Below are 16,242 nucleotides of genomic sequence, written 5' to 3' on the forward strand. Positions count from 1 at the left end.
CCTTGTAGACTCGATTTGTCTTTTGATCTCTGATTTCCTCCCAGCTCAGCAAACCATCTCTTTCTGCTGCTCTGAAGACAAGGTGGGCAAAGATAGCTGCCTCAGAGTTCCCAAGTGGAGGGGGAGACTGCCTTCTTCCTCCAATTGCCAGGGAGGGAGCCTTGATTGACTGGTAGGATCAGGTGACTAGCCCTGGTGCAAAGTGGTTGGATCGTTTTTGAACAAATATGGAGGCTGGTACCCACAAGGTCAAATTGTGGAGACAGTTAAGGGCATCGTTGTCTTTTAACAGTTAATGGTCGATGCTTCCTCCCCCAAAGAGGGTCGGCTTCAGCCTCTCCCCACTTGCCTAAGGCTTCTCTGTCCCCTGGACTTGCTGGTAGACCCCAGAATCAGCTGCCTCTGGCCAGTCCTGATGTTTAGGGGGCAGTCACCCCAGCCTGAGACTAAAGCTCCCTGCAACATTGCTCTGCTCAGGCCGGGGTCTTAGACAGGCACCGGAAACTGGCCTTGAGAACGAGAAGCAAGGCTGGCGGTCAAGTGTGGCTTCCCGGAAGGTGGTCTGGCGCTCCGTGAACTCTGGGAAGAGACACTGGTGTTTGGTAATCGGGGGCCGCATGTGAGGGCGGGAGGGGGCCCTCGTGGGTGGGGCCAAGCTGAGGGGGGCCGCTGGGATGGGCCAGGCCCACACGGCACGTTGCTTTGGCCCTGCTCCTGCACCCGGGAGCCCACTGACCAGCGCCTGTGTGCTCCTGCTCTGAGGGTTCCATAAGTTTATTCTGGTGTTTTATTTTTTCAAACGTGGAACGTTATAGAAACCCAGGAAGGCATGAAGAAGAAACCAGAGCTCAGAAACTACACAATGTGAATATCTTAGGGTATATCCTTCTGGTATTTTAGTTTTTTCTATAATGAACAGTTTGGGGGGGTTGGCAAACATAGGGTCACACTAAATGAACTGTCTTGAAACCTACTTCTCGCTCTGCCACGTTTTTAATGTGACCTGTGATGACATCTCTACACGTGTGGACAGAGGACACAGAAAAATAGCCACTTCGTTTAGTTCCCTGAGGGACCCTGAGGAGCTGGGGGCCCTCTGTGGGTTTCTCTTTTCCTTGTGATAAAATTATGGAACGTCTTCCTCGCCTCGCCTTTGTGCCCACCCCCTGCCATGGTCCCAGCGGCAGCAAGCCCGCTCCTGCATGTTCCCAGCACCCAGGGGACCAGCACCTGGTCACATTTACCCACTGCGATCACCCAGCTGGGTGGCTCCCTGGTGCCCGTCCACAGCTCAGATGCTGGCAGTCTGCCTGCACCCCCGCCCCCTGGACCCAGGGCTGCCCGCAGCCTGTCTGCCAGCTCACCACCCTGTGTATCCCCTTTGCAGGCTCCCACCCCGTGATTGCAGGGGGAACTGCTGCGGAGCTGACCCCGCACAGAAAACCATCAGGTAACGTCAACAACCGGAGTGCAAACCGTCATCAGCGCAGCTCCTTCCTGAACCATCTGGGTGAAAAGCACCTTCACAGCCATTAAAAGTTCCTTTTAGCCATAATTCTATAAGGCAGAGAAGATTACCCCCCCCCCCATTTTATAGGTGGGGAAACTGAGGCCAGAGCAATCAAGGGTAGTTTGGAATTTTGGTTGCATTGGGCTACTCGCCGAGCTGGCTTCACAGGTGGTGCTAGTGGTAAAGAACCCACCTGCTGATGTAGGAGACGTGAGAGATGCAGGTTTGATCCCTGGGTCGGGAAGATCCCCTGGAGAAGCGAATGGCAAGCCACTCCAGTATTCTTGCCTGGAGAATCCTCATGGACAGAGGAGCCTGGTGGGCTACAGTCCATGGGGGTCACAAAGAGTGGGACACAACTGAAGCAACGTAGCATGGACAGTATTCTCTGAGCAGAGCACATACATGGCAGAGGGCACGTGCTGCAGATGGCCAGCATTGCTGCGGGCCCAGGAGACATCAGGCCATACCCTCACTCGCTGACCTTGGGAACAAAAGGCACCTTCTTCCTGGAGCAGGAGCTGGTGGAAGGAAGAGGGGAGAGCCCTCTACGGCCCCTGGCTTGTGTGTTATTTCCTCCTATTACATTGGGGACGCTCTAAGATCTTGATACCTTCAGTGCCTATCGCCCCAACTCTCTGCTCTCCTAGGGTGACCTTGAGCCGCAAAACTGCTGTCTGCGTGGACCGGGGCTGACATTGCACGTCCGTCTGCCAGGACCCCTGCATCCAAACTCCGAGACATGGCGACCAACGGCAGCAAGCTGGCCGACGGGCAGATCTCCACGGAGGTCAGCGAGGTCCCCGTGGCCAATGACAAGCCCAAAACCCTGGTGGTCAAGGTGCAGAAAAAGGCGGCAGACCTTCCGGACCGGGACACGTGGAAGGGCCGCTTCGACTTCCTCATGTCCTGCGTGGGCTACGCCATCGGCCTGGGCAACGTCTGGAGGTTCCCGTATCTCTGCGGGAAAAATGGTGGTGGTAGGTGCTGGCCTGGCAACCCCCCGGTGGGGGCAAGCCCCGAGGAGGCACTTTATGGGCTGACCTGGGGGAAATGGGTCCCCTAAAGACTCCGAGGGCTTCCCAGGTGGCGCTAGTGGTAAAGAATCCGCCTGCCGATGCAGCAGACACAGATTCGATCCCGGGGTCGGGAAGATCCCCTGGAGGAGGAAATGGCAACCCACTCCAGCATTCTTGCCTGGAGAATCCCATGGACAGAGGAGCCTGGCGGTGGGGGCGCTACAGTCCATGGGGTCACAAAGAGCTGGACATAACTGAGTGACTAAACAACCAAGACTCCAAAGGAAGTGCCAGGCCCCACTTCCTGTTTCTTATCTTTTTCCTAAGAATTCCAAAGGGCAGTAGTCCTCCGTCAGTGATACCAGAGAGTTCACCTCTCGATCACCTGCAAAGTGCAGGGCCTTGGTTTGGAGCACAGGATGTCCTCAGGCCTTACTCTGGCTTTGGGAGCTGCTTTGGTGGCCGAATATAAGGCAATCGTGGCAGGGACCCCAGGACACCAGCACCCCCAACTCCATGATGCTCCCTCTGACCGACCGGCTTTCTTGAAGCTCTGAGGCCATGAGCACCTCTCCTCAACCCCGCAGGGGCCTTCCTGATCCCCTACTTCCTGACGCTCATCTTCGCGGGGGTCCCCCTCTTCCTGTTGGAGTGCTCCCTGGGCCAGTACACGTCCATTGGGGGCCTGGGGGTGTGGAAGCTGGCCCCCATGTTCAAGGGTAAGTGTGCACAGTGGGGCTGCGGGGTGTGGTCATGTTCCTGTTCCCCACGTCCGGGCCCCAGACAGAGGGAGCTGTCGGGTCACATCTGGATGAGAGGAGCCTTTGCTGGAGGCAGGTGACCGCCGGCAATGATGGTCAGGGGAAGCCCCAAGCCAGCGGCCCCAGCCCACGTCCGCCCGCCCTGTCCTACGAGCTCGTTGCCCCAGCAGGGGCTGGGTACGACTTCGTTTGCTTCCTCGCTCGGTGCCTGACGGACACTCGGGTGGACGCGTGGAGGGTTGTGCTTGCCTGGCTGACCTCGGCCCCTCTCCCCTCACCTGCCTGCAGCCTGGGCTGGGCCCCAGCGGCAAGTCCCGGCTCCCTCACCCGCCACGTGGGTGTGACCTCGGCCGGGTCCCTGCCTCGCTCCGGGGTCTCGTGAGATTGGAGGTGTCGAGGAAGGGACAGCAGTGGCGGGAGCCGGGACGGCTCCTGTCCGCGCCTCGCTGAGTGCCGCGCTGGCGCGTCTGCTCCCAGGTGTGGGCCTGGCCGCGGCGGTGCTGTCCTTCTGGCTGAACGTCTACTACATCGTCATCATCTCCTGGGCCATCTACTACCTGTACAACTCCCTCACCACGGTCAGTGGCCCCTTGGCCCCCCCACCCTGAAGAAGCCACACCCAGCCCGGCCCCCCACCCCTTACCACCATTCTGCCAACAGGCCCATTCCTCTGGGTGCGGGGCATGGATTGTCTCCAGCTGCCCTTGTCTCTCCAAAAGTCATAGCATCGTCAGCCCATCTTACAGGCGCCCGGACAGCCTGGGTTCAAATCCTGACCCCTAGTGTATACCAGCTGTGCAGCTTCAGGAAAGAGACTGAACCTCTCTGAGCCACAGTGCCCTTGTTTACAAAATGGGCCTTAAAGTAAAACCTACCTCATATGGTTGTACGAGGCTTAAGGAACACATACATGTAAAGTATTTAGAACTGTACCCGGCAAAGAACAAGCACGGTAAGTGTTTGCTGTTAACTTCCATGTGCAGGCCTCAGATGGGCGAGGTCACTTACCCAGGGTCATGTGGCTGGGAGGTAGCCCCAGGGTGGACATGGAAGACCTTATGGGATAGCTTGGAGAGCTGGTTTTCAAAAGTGTAAAGCTCTGATGCTGAGGAGCCGTGTGATGTTGAGCAGGTTGCTACCCCTCTGATCTCTAAATTGGGGTGCACAGCATGACCAGCGCCCGGCAGCTTCTGGGAAGGGGAGGTGGCGTGCTGGTGTGAGGAGGCTCGGGGACCATGGTGGTGCGCGGGATGTCCTGGGGCTGCTGCTGTCAGCTCCTGGGGCTCATAGGGCTTGTCTGTGTGGCTGTGTCTTTGCAGACGCTGCCGTGGAAGCAGTGTGGCAACTCCTGGAACACAGACCGCTGCTTCTCCAACTACAGCGCCATCAACACCACCAACATGACCAGCGCCGTGGTGGAGTTCTGGGAGTGAGTGCAGGGGCTGTCCACGAGGTTGTGGGGGGTGTCACTCGGGAAAAACAACACTGAGAACAACCGAGCTATTTGCTGCAAGCAGGAAGGTGACATGATCAGACATTAGAAGGCTTCCTGGGGCTGGAGTGGGGACAGCAGAAGAGGGGATGGGGTCTTGCTGGAAAGCCACTACAGACACCCTAGTGGCTGAATGAAGCTGCTGGCAAGACCCTTGAGCACACATCACTTTGTCCCCATTAGTTTAACTGGCATGCAGTCTCTGCCCAGCTCATGGAGCCCAGTGATCAGAGTTGTCAGCAGCATCACAGAGAAAGCTATCACCCGTGTCCATGCCCTGGGCACCCCCAGGTCACTCCAGCCCCCGCCAGCCCCACGTGACTTTGTCTTCCCTCCTGTGTTCCACCAGGCGCAACATGCATCAGATGACAGACGGGCTGGATAAGCCAGGTCAGATCCGCTGGCCCCTGGCCATCACCCTGGCCATTGCCTGGATCCTGGTGTATTTCTGCATCTGGAAGGGTGTTGGCTGGACTGGAAAGGTAAGGGGTCTGCACAGTGGGGCCCTGCGGGAGATGGGTTTTCAGAGGGGCTCTCTGCATTGGGTGATGAGTCAGCTCCAGGGAACCTCACCCAGCTCTGAGTTAAGCAGGTCCCTTCGTGGCTCTGTGCTGCCTCGGTTTCCTCTCCTGTAGAAGGGGAGTAACAACATTACCTACCTTCTGGGACGTTGTCAGGATTCAAGGAGACAGTGCGTGTCATGCTCTTAGCACAGTGCCAGGGTCTCTCGAGATTCCCCTGGGCTGGGCAGAGCCATCGCAAAACACAGGGTAGATGTGGCTCCTGGACCATCGGCTGATGGGACCTCCTGAGGGACTGTTTTGTATAATTAGAAATCACAGTGTTAGGAGACAATCGAAAAGCATTCAGTAACCAGGACAAGAAACAAAGTGGTTTGTACTGTGTGTTTTTTAACTTTAAACATGTTAATTGAAAAGGCAGGCATAGAATTGAGCCTCATTTGTAGGAAAATGGAATCATATATGCGAAGCCTCAAAAGAAGACATTAAAATATTAACATTGATGCACTTATGTAGTTGTTGGGCACTTATCGAGTGTCTACTAGACACCATGGACATTCTAGGCAGTGGGAAAGCAGAGATGTGAACACAACAAGTCCTGTCCCTCATGTAACTTGTATTCTATGGACTGTTGAAAGGAACTTTAATTGTGTGTGTGTGTTCGTGTGTAATTTTAAAATTTCCTCGTCAAACATGTATTACTTGAATACTTTAAACGAAAATTTAAAAACTGGAGGGGTAGGGAAAGGAAAGACATGGGTGCCGACCTATTTGATTCGGATACCAAGGAGGGGCTTCAGAAAGGTGGCCATTCAGAGCAGGTTAGGGATCCAGGAAGGCTTCCTGGAGGAAGATGAACCGGAACCAAGCCCAGAGCCACAGCAGGTATGGATGTAGGTAAAGTGGGGAGGGGGAGAGTCGGTGTGCTGGAGGGGTGTGACCCTTCACCCCCTTTCCTCCCAGGTGGTCTACTTCTCCGCCACCTATCCCTACATCATGCTGATCATCCTGTTCTTCCGTGGAGTGACGCTGCCTGGAGCCAAGGAGGGCATCCTCTTTTACATCACGCCCAACTTCCGCAAGCTGTCGGACTCCGAGGTGAGCGATTCTCCTGGCCTCACCTCCTGGCCTTCCTGGAGGGCCTGCTCTGAGTTAAGAGCACACACCTGAGTCCCGAGTCCCCATACCAGCTTTAGGGTAAGTTATCGCACGTCTCCAGGAAAAGACCCTGATGCTGGGAAAGACTGAAGGCAACAGGAGAAGGGGGCGGCAGCGGCTGAGATGGTTAGATAGCATCACCGACTCAATGGAAGTGAATTTGAGCCAACTCTGGGGGATAGTGGAGGACAGAGGAGCCTGGCGTGCTGTAGTCCGTGGGGTCGCAAAGAGTCGGATGTGACTTAGCGGCTGAACAGCAACATCGCATGTCTCCGACTGTCGTTTGTAAACTCGGGTGCTGCCGGGTAGAGGCGATTAGTGTAAAAGGTCTTGGGGTGCTCTGGCTGTGGTTCTAATTTTGACTATTTTTTAAATCATTCTGCCTGCAGGTGTGGCTGGATGCAGCCACCCAGATCTTCTTCTCCTACGGACTGGGCCTGGGATCCCTGATAGCTCTCGGGAGCTACAACTCTTTCCACAACAACGTCTACCGGTGAATCCCATGGCCACGCCCTCCACGCCACGCCCACCCGTGGCCACACCCTCTGCTCCCCGGCCACGCCCCCATCCACAGCCACACCCCCTCCATGGCCACGCCCCTCCCCTGGCCCTCCACCCATCTCTGAGCCAGCACCTTCTGGCCCCTCCTCCTAGTTCTGCCCCTGCCCTGGTGGTTGGGGGCGGGCACACCAGTAGCTCTGTTGCCAGCTACCCTCGTCCGCCTGGTCACTCCATAACCACTGCCCACTGGGTCCCCCTCCACCGGCCCCACCCTTGCTGACCCCGCCCCTCCCTCTCTGCAGGGACTCCATCATCGTTTGCTGCATCAACTCCTGTACCAGCATGTTCGCGGGATTCGTGATCTTCTCCATCGTGGGCTTCATGGCCCACGTCACCAGGAGGTCCATTGCTGACGTGGCGGCCTCAGGTCAGCGCCTGCACCGGCGAGGGTTGCGGGGAGGGAATAACTGCATAGGCTTTGCTGTCTTCCTCGCCGTCACCACCACGGCGGCCCCCCGGGCTCACTGGCATCGAGTGTCCCCACCCCGCTGCCCTCCATGCTGCAGGGCAAGGACAGGAACCCCCTGGGCACACAGCAGAGGCTCAGAGAGGCACTGTGACTTGTCCATTCCCTTTGTGGAGCGCTGGGCAGGTCGTGTGGAAAGAGCAGTATTCACTGAGGTCCTCATCTCCCTTGCCCATGGAGGGAGCTTCCTAACTGCCCCCTTTCCAGACCCAGACCCCAGGGAGGTTACAATCTCCTTGTTTCAAGGTTTCCCCTGATCTCCTGAATAGTTGCCCCACCCTGTCCCACCGCCACACATTCAGACACAAACTCCTCTAAACTCCTTGAGCCTTATACCCTGTGTTCCCATCACAGCAAAGGGTTCTAGTGTCCAGTGCCCAGGCCAGACCCCAGCAGCATCCTGGTGCTTCCCTCATCTTCCCTCACAAACCAGCCAAAACCAGGAGCTGCCCACCCTGCCTCCTGAGTGTCTCTGCAGCTGACCCCCTCTCTGCACCTGGAACTCCCCACACCACTGGCCAGGCCCCTGCCGTCGCTCTTCTCATCTCACTGGTCCCCTTGCCTCCGAACCCAACCCGGTAACCCCCTGCCTCCCTCCCAGCCCCTTCCCACACTGTTTCTTTGTCTGGAAAGGGAGGCTGACAACACTCTCTGAAAAGATGACTCTGAACGTGAGGTGAGCTGGAGCTTAGGCGGCAAGTGTGCTGGGGTGGCCGCGGGCGCTCAGGGCCTCGTGTTTTCTCCCCCTCTGCCTCTCCCTGCATAGGCCCCGGCCTGGCATTCCTGGCGTACCCGGAGGCCGTCACCCAGTTGCCCATCTCCCCCCTCTGGGCCATCCTCTTCTTCTCCATGCTGCTGATGCTGGGCATTGACAGCCAGGTGAGGATGCCACCCCTGACACCTCGAGGAGCCCCTCCCAGCCTCCCGGGTCCAGGAACAAGCCAGAAGCGCAGCCCACTGTCTTAGGTCCCTGGGAACATGGCCACGAGTTTCAGACCCCCTAGAATATTCCGGCATGTGAGATGTTAGGGACAGGTCAGCCACTTTGCCCAGTTTCCAGATGGGGAAACTGATGCCCAGAGGGAAGGCCCTCTTCTGAGGTCATGGAGGGAGGTGGCGGGAGAGTCAGGCCTGGATCCCAGGCTCTCCTGGCCCTGCCGGGCCCAAGGGTCAGGCTTTGGTTGGGGTTGGGGTTGGGGGGTGGGGGCTGGAGCTGCCCGGGTGGCTGACCTCCGCCCCCCCGCAGTTCTGCACAGTGGAGGGCTTCATCACCGCACTGGTGGACGAGTACCCCAGGCTGCTCCGCAACCGCCGGGAGCTGTTCATCGCCGCCGTCTGCCTCGTCTCCTACCTGATCGGCCTGTCCAACATCACCCAGGTGGGCGCGTGGCACGTCTCTGCCGCTGCTGCTACCTGGGGCCCCCGGCAGGCCTGCTGTGCCCCCCTCTCGTGTGTCTGCTGAGCACCATCTCTGTGCCAGGCCCCAAGCCATGACTCAGACAGGGTTCCTGCCTTCAAGGGGCTCCCAGGCTGGTGGGAGATGCAGACGCTGAGGGGGAAATGAGAACACAGCCTCCCCAACCTGACGTGGGGCCCCAGCGACTGCTTCCTGGAGGAGGAAACGCGGGGCTGAGCCTGAAAGACTCACAGAGGTAACCCGGGGAGTCAGGTTGGAGCTGGGCCTTGGAGGCTGATGCTCTCCTTTCCTTTCCACCTTCCTGTTTCTATCCGGAGAGTGAGCAGGCCTCTCTGCATTCAGAGGCTTCCAAGGCACTTCCCTGGTGGTCCACCGGCTAGGACTCTGGGCTCCCAGTGCAGGGGGCCCGGGGTTCCATCCCTGGTCAGGGAACTAGATCCTGAGTGCGACAACTGAGGGCCCCACGTGCCTCAGTTAAACTAAGACCTAGCACAGCCAAACACATAAATAAAACTGTTTTTTTTAAAGAAAGAGCTTCCAGGTCTAGTTGGAAGAGAGACACACAACTGAGGAATTACATGATAAATACAAATGAGCCTGAAGCTGTGAGCCCAGCCCTGGGGGTCTGATTTATGAGCCGCAAAAGCCATCCCTGGATCCAGATGCCGTTCGGCCCCAGGTTTATTGTTGCTCTGCTACTCCATTCTTCATCGTTGCTCACCAGCTGCTGTGGGTCTGGCGTGACCCTGCAGATTCTGCAGTTAACGTGGCAGAACGAGACGGGAGAGTGGACGGAGAATGAGCAGCGGGGCGGGAGGGCCGCCGCCCGGGACGGAGTAGTCAGGGGGTGACGGCGGAGCGGAAACTCACTGGCGTAGGAGAGCCAGGCAGGGGAGAGGCCTCGCCAGGGGAGAGACCTCCACAGCAGGCGCAGAGGTCCCGGGGTGGGAATGGACTCGGCGAGTGTGGGGGACAGGAGGAAGGCCAGTGTGGAGGTGACGGAGTCGGGGGGTAGGTAGTGCGTGCAGAGCCGGATTGGGCAGGACGTTCCAAATACGTTTTGGATTTTATCTATCTTTTTATGTGTTACATTACTGTCTTATTTAAGTTATGGAAGAGCTTATGGGGGGAGACATGGCTCGTTGGACATTGCGAACATGCGGCTTGGGTGACCAACTCCTCTTTCTGCCCTCCAGCCTTCCCAGAAATGGGGTGTTTGCATCCGCCACTCAGACATTTTATTCCTGGTCCCCAGAGTCCACACCCACATCCTTGCAGGGCCGCAAGGCCCCCTGCCCTTCCTCTAATCTACTGTCAGGCCTTCTTGCTGCAGGGTAGCCTAACCCCAACCTGCACAGCCTGTGTTGACGCTGAATTGGGTGCACTGGACCCCAGGGTAAGTGGACCCATTCTGCCCTCTTCTCCTCTTGCAGGGGGGCATTTATGTCTTCAAACTCTTCGATTACTACTCGGCCAGCGGCATGAGCCTGCTGTTCCTCGTGTTCTTTGAATGTGTCTCCATTTCCTGGTTTTACGGTAAGCACCAGCCCCTCCTCCGCCATTCATTCCTTCATCCATCCAGTCATCCTTCCTCCACTCCTCATTCTGCAAATACAGTTTCAACACCAGGCCTTTTCCATGCATTAATTTATTTGGTCCTCACAGCAATTCAATGAAGTTAGCATAGGACGTCCCATGTTTAGAAGATACCCTAGCTGAAACTCCAATAGTTTGGCAACCTGATGCAAAGAGCTGACTCATTGGAAAAGACCCTGATGCTGGGAAAGATTGAAGGCAGAAGGAGAAGGGGACAACAGAGGATGAGATGGTTGGATGGCATCACCGACTCGACGGACATGAGTTTGGGTAAACTCCGGGAGAGGTGGACTTGACTGAGCGACTGAACTGAACTGAACTGAACTCTTGAGTTAAACTCCTTTAAAGTGGGAGCCAACATTTCCTCATAAATTTGGGGATCAAAGATTATTTGAAATTGTATCTAGAAAAAGAAAAGCAAAGCTACAAAAAAAGTTCTAAAGTTAAATTATTTTTTAAAAGCTAAACTATAATTAAAAGCATGCAGTGTTTTAGAACAGTAGTCATGTACAGTTAAGAGAGCTAGACCATAAAGAAGGCTGAGCACCTTTCAAGTTGCTTTTCAAGCTGCAGTACCAGAGAAGACTCTTGAGAGTCCCTTGGACTGCAAAGAGATCAAACCAGTCAGTCCTAAAGGAAATCAACCCTGAGTATTCATTGAAAGAACTGACACTGAAGTTGAAGCTCCAATACCTTGGCCACCTGATACGAAGAGCCAACTACTCATTGGAAAAGACCTTGATGTTGGGAAAGATCGAGGGCAGGAGGAGAAAAGGGTATTAGAAGAGTATTAGATGGTTAGCATCACCGACTCAATGGATGTCAATTTGAGCAAACTCCGGGAGATAGTGAAGGACAGAGGAGCCTGGTGTGCTACAATCTATGGGGATGCAAAGAGTCAGACGTGACTTAGCGACTGAACAACGGCAATAATCACAGAACAAAGAATGCAGGACATGGTGATTTGTATTTGTTGATTCTGTGGCCTGAGTTTCTGGACTCAACTGCCTGATAGTGAAAAAGCTGTCCTTTTGGGCACTTTGGTTTTCACAGCAAGCTGGTGGTTTTGGAAGAAGTGTTCTCCAGGGTCCCTTGGGGTCCCTGTAGCCCTGCCCCCTCACCCTCCTCATCATTCTCCCTTCTTGCTCTCCACCTGGTCTGACCCTCCCAGGTCCTCATTCTCAATGACCTTGCTTTTAGTCTGAGCAGCGCCCAGTGTGAACTCCCGTGAACTTCAGGACCTCTGCGGGTTCTTTCTGCACGACTGGCAGTTCTTCCATGCAGTCTTATCCGCAGCCGCTCATGCAGATCAGCAGGGAAAACCTCCTTTGCCCAGCAAAGCTGCGAAGGCCTTGCTGGGACAGATGTTGAGTGGGAGGGACCTGAGGCTGGTGGGGCTGCTTCCTGTCGGTACATCCTCTTGGTGGTAGATGGTCTCACCTTCAGGTGACTGCCCCACTTGCTGGGGGGGGGGGGGTGGGGGTGGGGGTGGGGGGGCTTTGGTTATTGAGCACTTAGCTAACAAGGACTCGCTACCCTGGAGCATTCGCCCTGTGTTACCGACGAGGAAACTGAGGCTCAGAGAGGTTAGGTGACTTGGCCGTGGCTGCGGTGTGAGGAAGCAGCAGGTCGGGGCCTCGAGCCCACTGCTCTCTCATCCCTCCTGCTCTCGTCCCAACTGTCACAGGCGTCAACCGGTTCTATGACAACATCCAAGAGATGGTCGGCTCCAGGCCCTGCATCTGGTGGAAGCTCTGTTGGTCCTTCTTCACGCCCATCATTGTGGCGGTAAGGGCAGGGCCAGACCGGACCCTGGGGTGACTCGGGGCCAGAGAGAAACTTCCGGAGCCAAAGGCAGGTGGAAGAGCCCCAGACCTCTATTCCCTAGGAATACTGCTCTCTCCCATCTGTGCTGAGCATTTCCTCTGTTCCCTGGAGTCTTCACAAACCTCAGCACAGTAGCTGTCTTTGCCTTATTTCACTGCTGTGGGGGGCCGGGGCTCACCAGCCAGCCTCACCCAGTGGGCAGGTGCTGTCCTCAAACCGTGTTGGCCTGATTCTGAAGCCAAACCACCCACGTGGGGAGGCCCCGCATTCTCAGCGTCCCTCATTCCCTCCTGCAAGGGGGAACTAAGGCAGGAACCGGCCTGGGAGGGACCACCCAGGTCTTTGCAGTGGGCCTGGGCCACTGTATATATTGTGTCCGGCACAAGGGCACCCAGCCAACGGCAGGCTGGGGCGACCTCCCACCCCTGTTCTAGTTACCTGGACGAAGGGATGCCTTTTGCAATTGGTCCTCCCGGAGGAACCGCCTTTTTCTATTGGTTCTTCCAGAGAGGGCACCTTTTTCTTATTGGCTCTCCCAGAAGGGAGGCCCTTTTCTATTGGCTGTCACAGAGAAGGCACCTTTTATTATTGGTCCTCTCAGAGATGGTGGCTTCTTCTGTTCTACACAAAGTTACCTTATATCCTAGCAGTGGCCCTGGATGCGGGATTCCCAAGATGCTGGGCCCTTGTCAGCTCCAGGGCAGGGTGGAGCGCAGTGGCCCTGCCATCTACAGGGCCTGAGGAAGGGCCTTGGCAGTCCAGTCTGGGTGACCGCCGGCCCCTCCCTCTCGCCCCCGCCCCAGGGCGTGTTCATTTTCAGCGCCGTGCAGATGACCCCTCTCACCATGGGGAGCTACGTCTTCCCCAAGTGGGGCCAGGGCGTGGGCTGGCTCATGGCTCTATCTTCCATGGTTCTCATCCCCGGATACATGGCCTACATGTTCCTCACCTTAAAGGGCTCCCTGAAGCAGGTAAGCCCGTTCCTTGCCCTTCCTGTCGCTGGGTCCCTTCTCTTCTGTGCTGAGCACCACCCCTGCCCTTGTGAGCGCAATCTAGCTGGAGAGAGGACAGGTCGATAGCCAATTAGAGTGTCAGAGGTCACGACTGGGGTGAACCAGGGAGGCGGGTTAGCCCTGCCCACATTGAGGAGGATTGGAGAGGCTTTCTGAAAGAGGGGACAACAAAGAAAAGACCTAAGGACAAACCACACTTAAAAGGAGAAGCAGGAAGGAAAGATACAAACGAGCTTCTTTACAAAACAGAAACGGATCTACAGACAGAGAAAACAAACTCACAGTTACCAAAGGGAAAGGAGAGAAGGGAGGAATGCATTAGGAAGCTGGGGTTAGCATACATACAGTGACATACATGAAGCAGGCAAGAAGGACCTGCTGGAGGGCACAGGGCACACTGCTCAATAGTCTGTAATGGCCTATAAGAACAAATCTGAAAAGAATGGGTAGATAAACACTAGAAGCAGGGAGAATGTCCCTGGAAGAGGGCAGGAAGCATGTGCAAAGGCCCAGGGGTATAAGCTGATCAGTGAGGCTGGCAGGCAGAGTGGGGAGGCAGCATGCAGGGAGGAGGTGAGAGATGAGGCTGGGAATGTAAGAAGGTTGGCCCAGATCATGAAGGGCTTGGAAAACCAGGACAAGAACTTTGGACTTTATCCTGAGGGTTGTGCGGAGCCGTTGAGGAGCAGGTGAAGGGTGGAATCAGATGTGCTAAGAGCTTAACTCTAGACCTCATGAAAGGCATGCTATCCCCAGCAGGGGCCCCCTAGCACATGCTGGGTCTGTAGCAGCTCTTTGTTAAATTATATTGAATCCTTGAGTGAACAAGGCTATGCTGGAGGTCCAGGGGCTGAGACATTGATGGAGTAAGTGTGGGCTGGGGGATTCACTGAAGACGGATGCAGGGCCACAGCTGGGGAGGACCTGGATCGGTACTTCTTAGCCTGACTTCCCACCAAGAAGTACCTGCCAGACCCACTCAGAGCCAGCAAGAGAGGCTGCAGTTCTGCAGCACAGGGAAGACGTGGCAGGAAGCCTCTTCTCCACCCCTTGCAGTCAGGTATTAGCAGATTAGGGCCCTTGTGGCCTTTTCTTCCAAGTCCACATCCAAGGCTTTTTTTTCCCCACGATTCTCTACTAAGTCTCAAAAGGTAGTCAGGTCTCAGAGTGGCAGAGATTACAGCCTGTACAAAGGCCCCGCGGTGGGAAACAGGAAGGCTCATCTGAGGACAGATGCTGATGGGGTCGGATGGGGGCAGGGCGTGCAGAGAAGGTGGAAGCGGGTCACCCCATCAGCAGACACACACTGAACAGTTGCTATGTGCCAGACAACACTGTCAGTGCCGGGGACTCAGCCCTGAGCCCAAGTCCCATCTTCACTGGCGTCCCTGGTGGCTCAGCAGTAAAGAATCCACCTTCAATGCAAGAGACATGGTCCAATCCCTGGGTCGGGAAGATCCCCTGGAGGAGGACATGGCTACCCACTCCAGTATTCTTGCCTGGAGAATCCCCCTGAACGGAGGAGCCTGGCTTTGCAAGTCCATGCCGTTGCAAAGAGTCAGACACAACTTAGGAACTAAACCACCACCACCATGGGCGATACTTTCTCAGCGAGAAAGATCCACGATTAAATAAAGTCATGCTTGATGGGGCTAAGCAGTATGGAGAAAGGGGGTTTAGGAGGTGCTGGGCAAGGGCTCGCTGGGGCAATAACAGTGAGCCGAGACCTCAGGAGACAGAGGTCGAGCTGTGTCACTGAAAGGAAGGATGTACCAGTCAGCCGGGACAGCAGGGGCCCTTGCGCCGTGCGTGTGAGGCTTGCCTGGCTAGAGTGGAGGAAGCGAGGGGGTGAAGAACAGTGAGGTCTGCAGTGAAGGGATGGGTAGGACTTTGGTGAAATGGGGGCCACTGTTGGGTCCCGAGGGACCTGATCTGACTTCTCTCTTCACTAATCCGTCTGGCTGGGGTGTCAAGAATAGAATGAAAAGGGTGAGGGGTAAGAACGGAAGTAGAGGGGGTCGGGCGGCGGCGGGGGAGTTGCTACAATGACCCACGTGAAAAGAGGTGGGCGTGGCCCCAAGAGCCTCAGCAGAGGAGCAGGAGGGGCTGGGAGCCCTGGCCTTGCAGGCCAGCAGGCCGGGGGAGGGGACCTGGAAAGTGGGTGGGCCAACGAGAAGCCAGCCTCCCGCCATCCTAGCGAATCCCTCTACCGCCCACAGCGGATCCAGGTTATGATCCAGCCAAGTGAAGACATTGTGCGCCCGGAGAACGGTCCGGAGCAGTCCCAGGCCAGCGGCTCAGCCAGCAAGGAGGCCTACATCTAGGGGTGCGGGGCGGCTCGCCCACCCACGCTCTCACCCCCCCACCCCGGCTGCACGTGACCACCACTTGAAGTCTGAAGATACCGTCTATCTCAACCTACCTCGAGTGGAGAGTCCAGACACCATCGCCAGGCAAAGAGAGGGAGGTGGGGACAGTCACACCCCCGGGGGTGGGGGGCTCCCGCCGTGGGGGGAGTAGATACTCGCGGGCTGGTGACCTTTATAACCCGGCCTCCCCCCTCCCCCATCAGCATCGGCTACACGGGCCGCGGTAATAGATCTTTTTTACTACCCCGCCGTCCAGGGAGAGGCGGCGAGACCGTGCGCTCCTGGCTTTTAGTTTTAATTTCCGACTGTTCTCTTACTGCCGAAACCCATGACTGTTATCTCCGGCTTGGCAGGAGTTGGGTTCTGCCGGGAATGCTGCTCTGCGCGCGTGAAAAGGGTATTTTCTGTATAATGGGCATTTCCAGGGAGAGCTCACCTTTAATAAGAGCAGGGAGCCAGCGCTTTCGTGTTGTCTTTCTCCTTCCCGAGGCAGCTTGACACCCCCGCCCACCCCCGCATGTCCGTCAGCATT

The 16,242-nt window shown here is 56.4% G+C and overlaps 1 protein-coding gene across 1 annotated transcript; it reads left to right on the forward strand.

Annotated features, from left to right (window-relative positions):
* Positions 1-2,252: 2,252 nt before the first annotated feature.
* Positions 2,253-15,665, forward strand: SLC6A1 (solute carrier family 6 member 1). Its single transcript, XM_068982148.1, has 14 exons — positions 2,253-2,490; positions 3,117-3,248; positions 3,768-3,868; positions 4,610-4,719; positions 5,132-5,264; positions 6,267-6,401; positions 6,851-6,954; positions 7,265-7,389; positions 8,255-8,367; positions 8,735-8,866; positions 10,339-10,441; positions 12,189-12,289; positions 13,132-13,299; positions 15,561-15,665. Exons 1-14 carry the CDS (start codon positions 2,253-2,255, stop codon positions 15,663-15,665), a joined length of 1,800 nt encoding a protein of 599 aa, XP_068838249.1.
* The last annotated feature ends 577 nt before the right edge of the window (positions 15,666-16,242 follow it).

Source organism: Capricornis sumatraensis, chromosome 10 (genome assembly GCF_032405125.1).
Source record: "Capricornis sumatraensis isolate serow.1 chromosome 10, serow.2, whole genome shotgun sequence".
In the NCBI taxonomy this organism is placed as follows: domain Eukaryota; kingdom Metazoa; phylum Chordata; class Mammalia; order Artiodactyla; family Bovidae; genus Capricornis; species Capricornis sumatraensis.

Bases quoted from the DNA above. Each gene is read 5' to 3' on its own strand.
- SLC6A1 (XM_068982148.1), top strand. From the start codon at position 2,253: ATGGCGACCAACGGCAGCAAGCTGGCCGACGGGCAGATCTCCACGGAG. The intron at 2,491-3,116 runs GTAGGTGCTGGC...TCAACCCCGCAG, and splicing joins CTGCGGGAAAAATGGTGGTG to GGGCCTTCCTGATCCCCTAC. The intron at 8,368-8,734 runs GTGAGGATGCCA...GCCCCCCCGCAG, and splicing joins TGCTGGGCATTGACAGCCAG to TTCTGCACAGTGGAGGGCTT.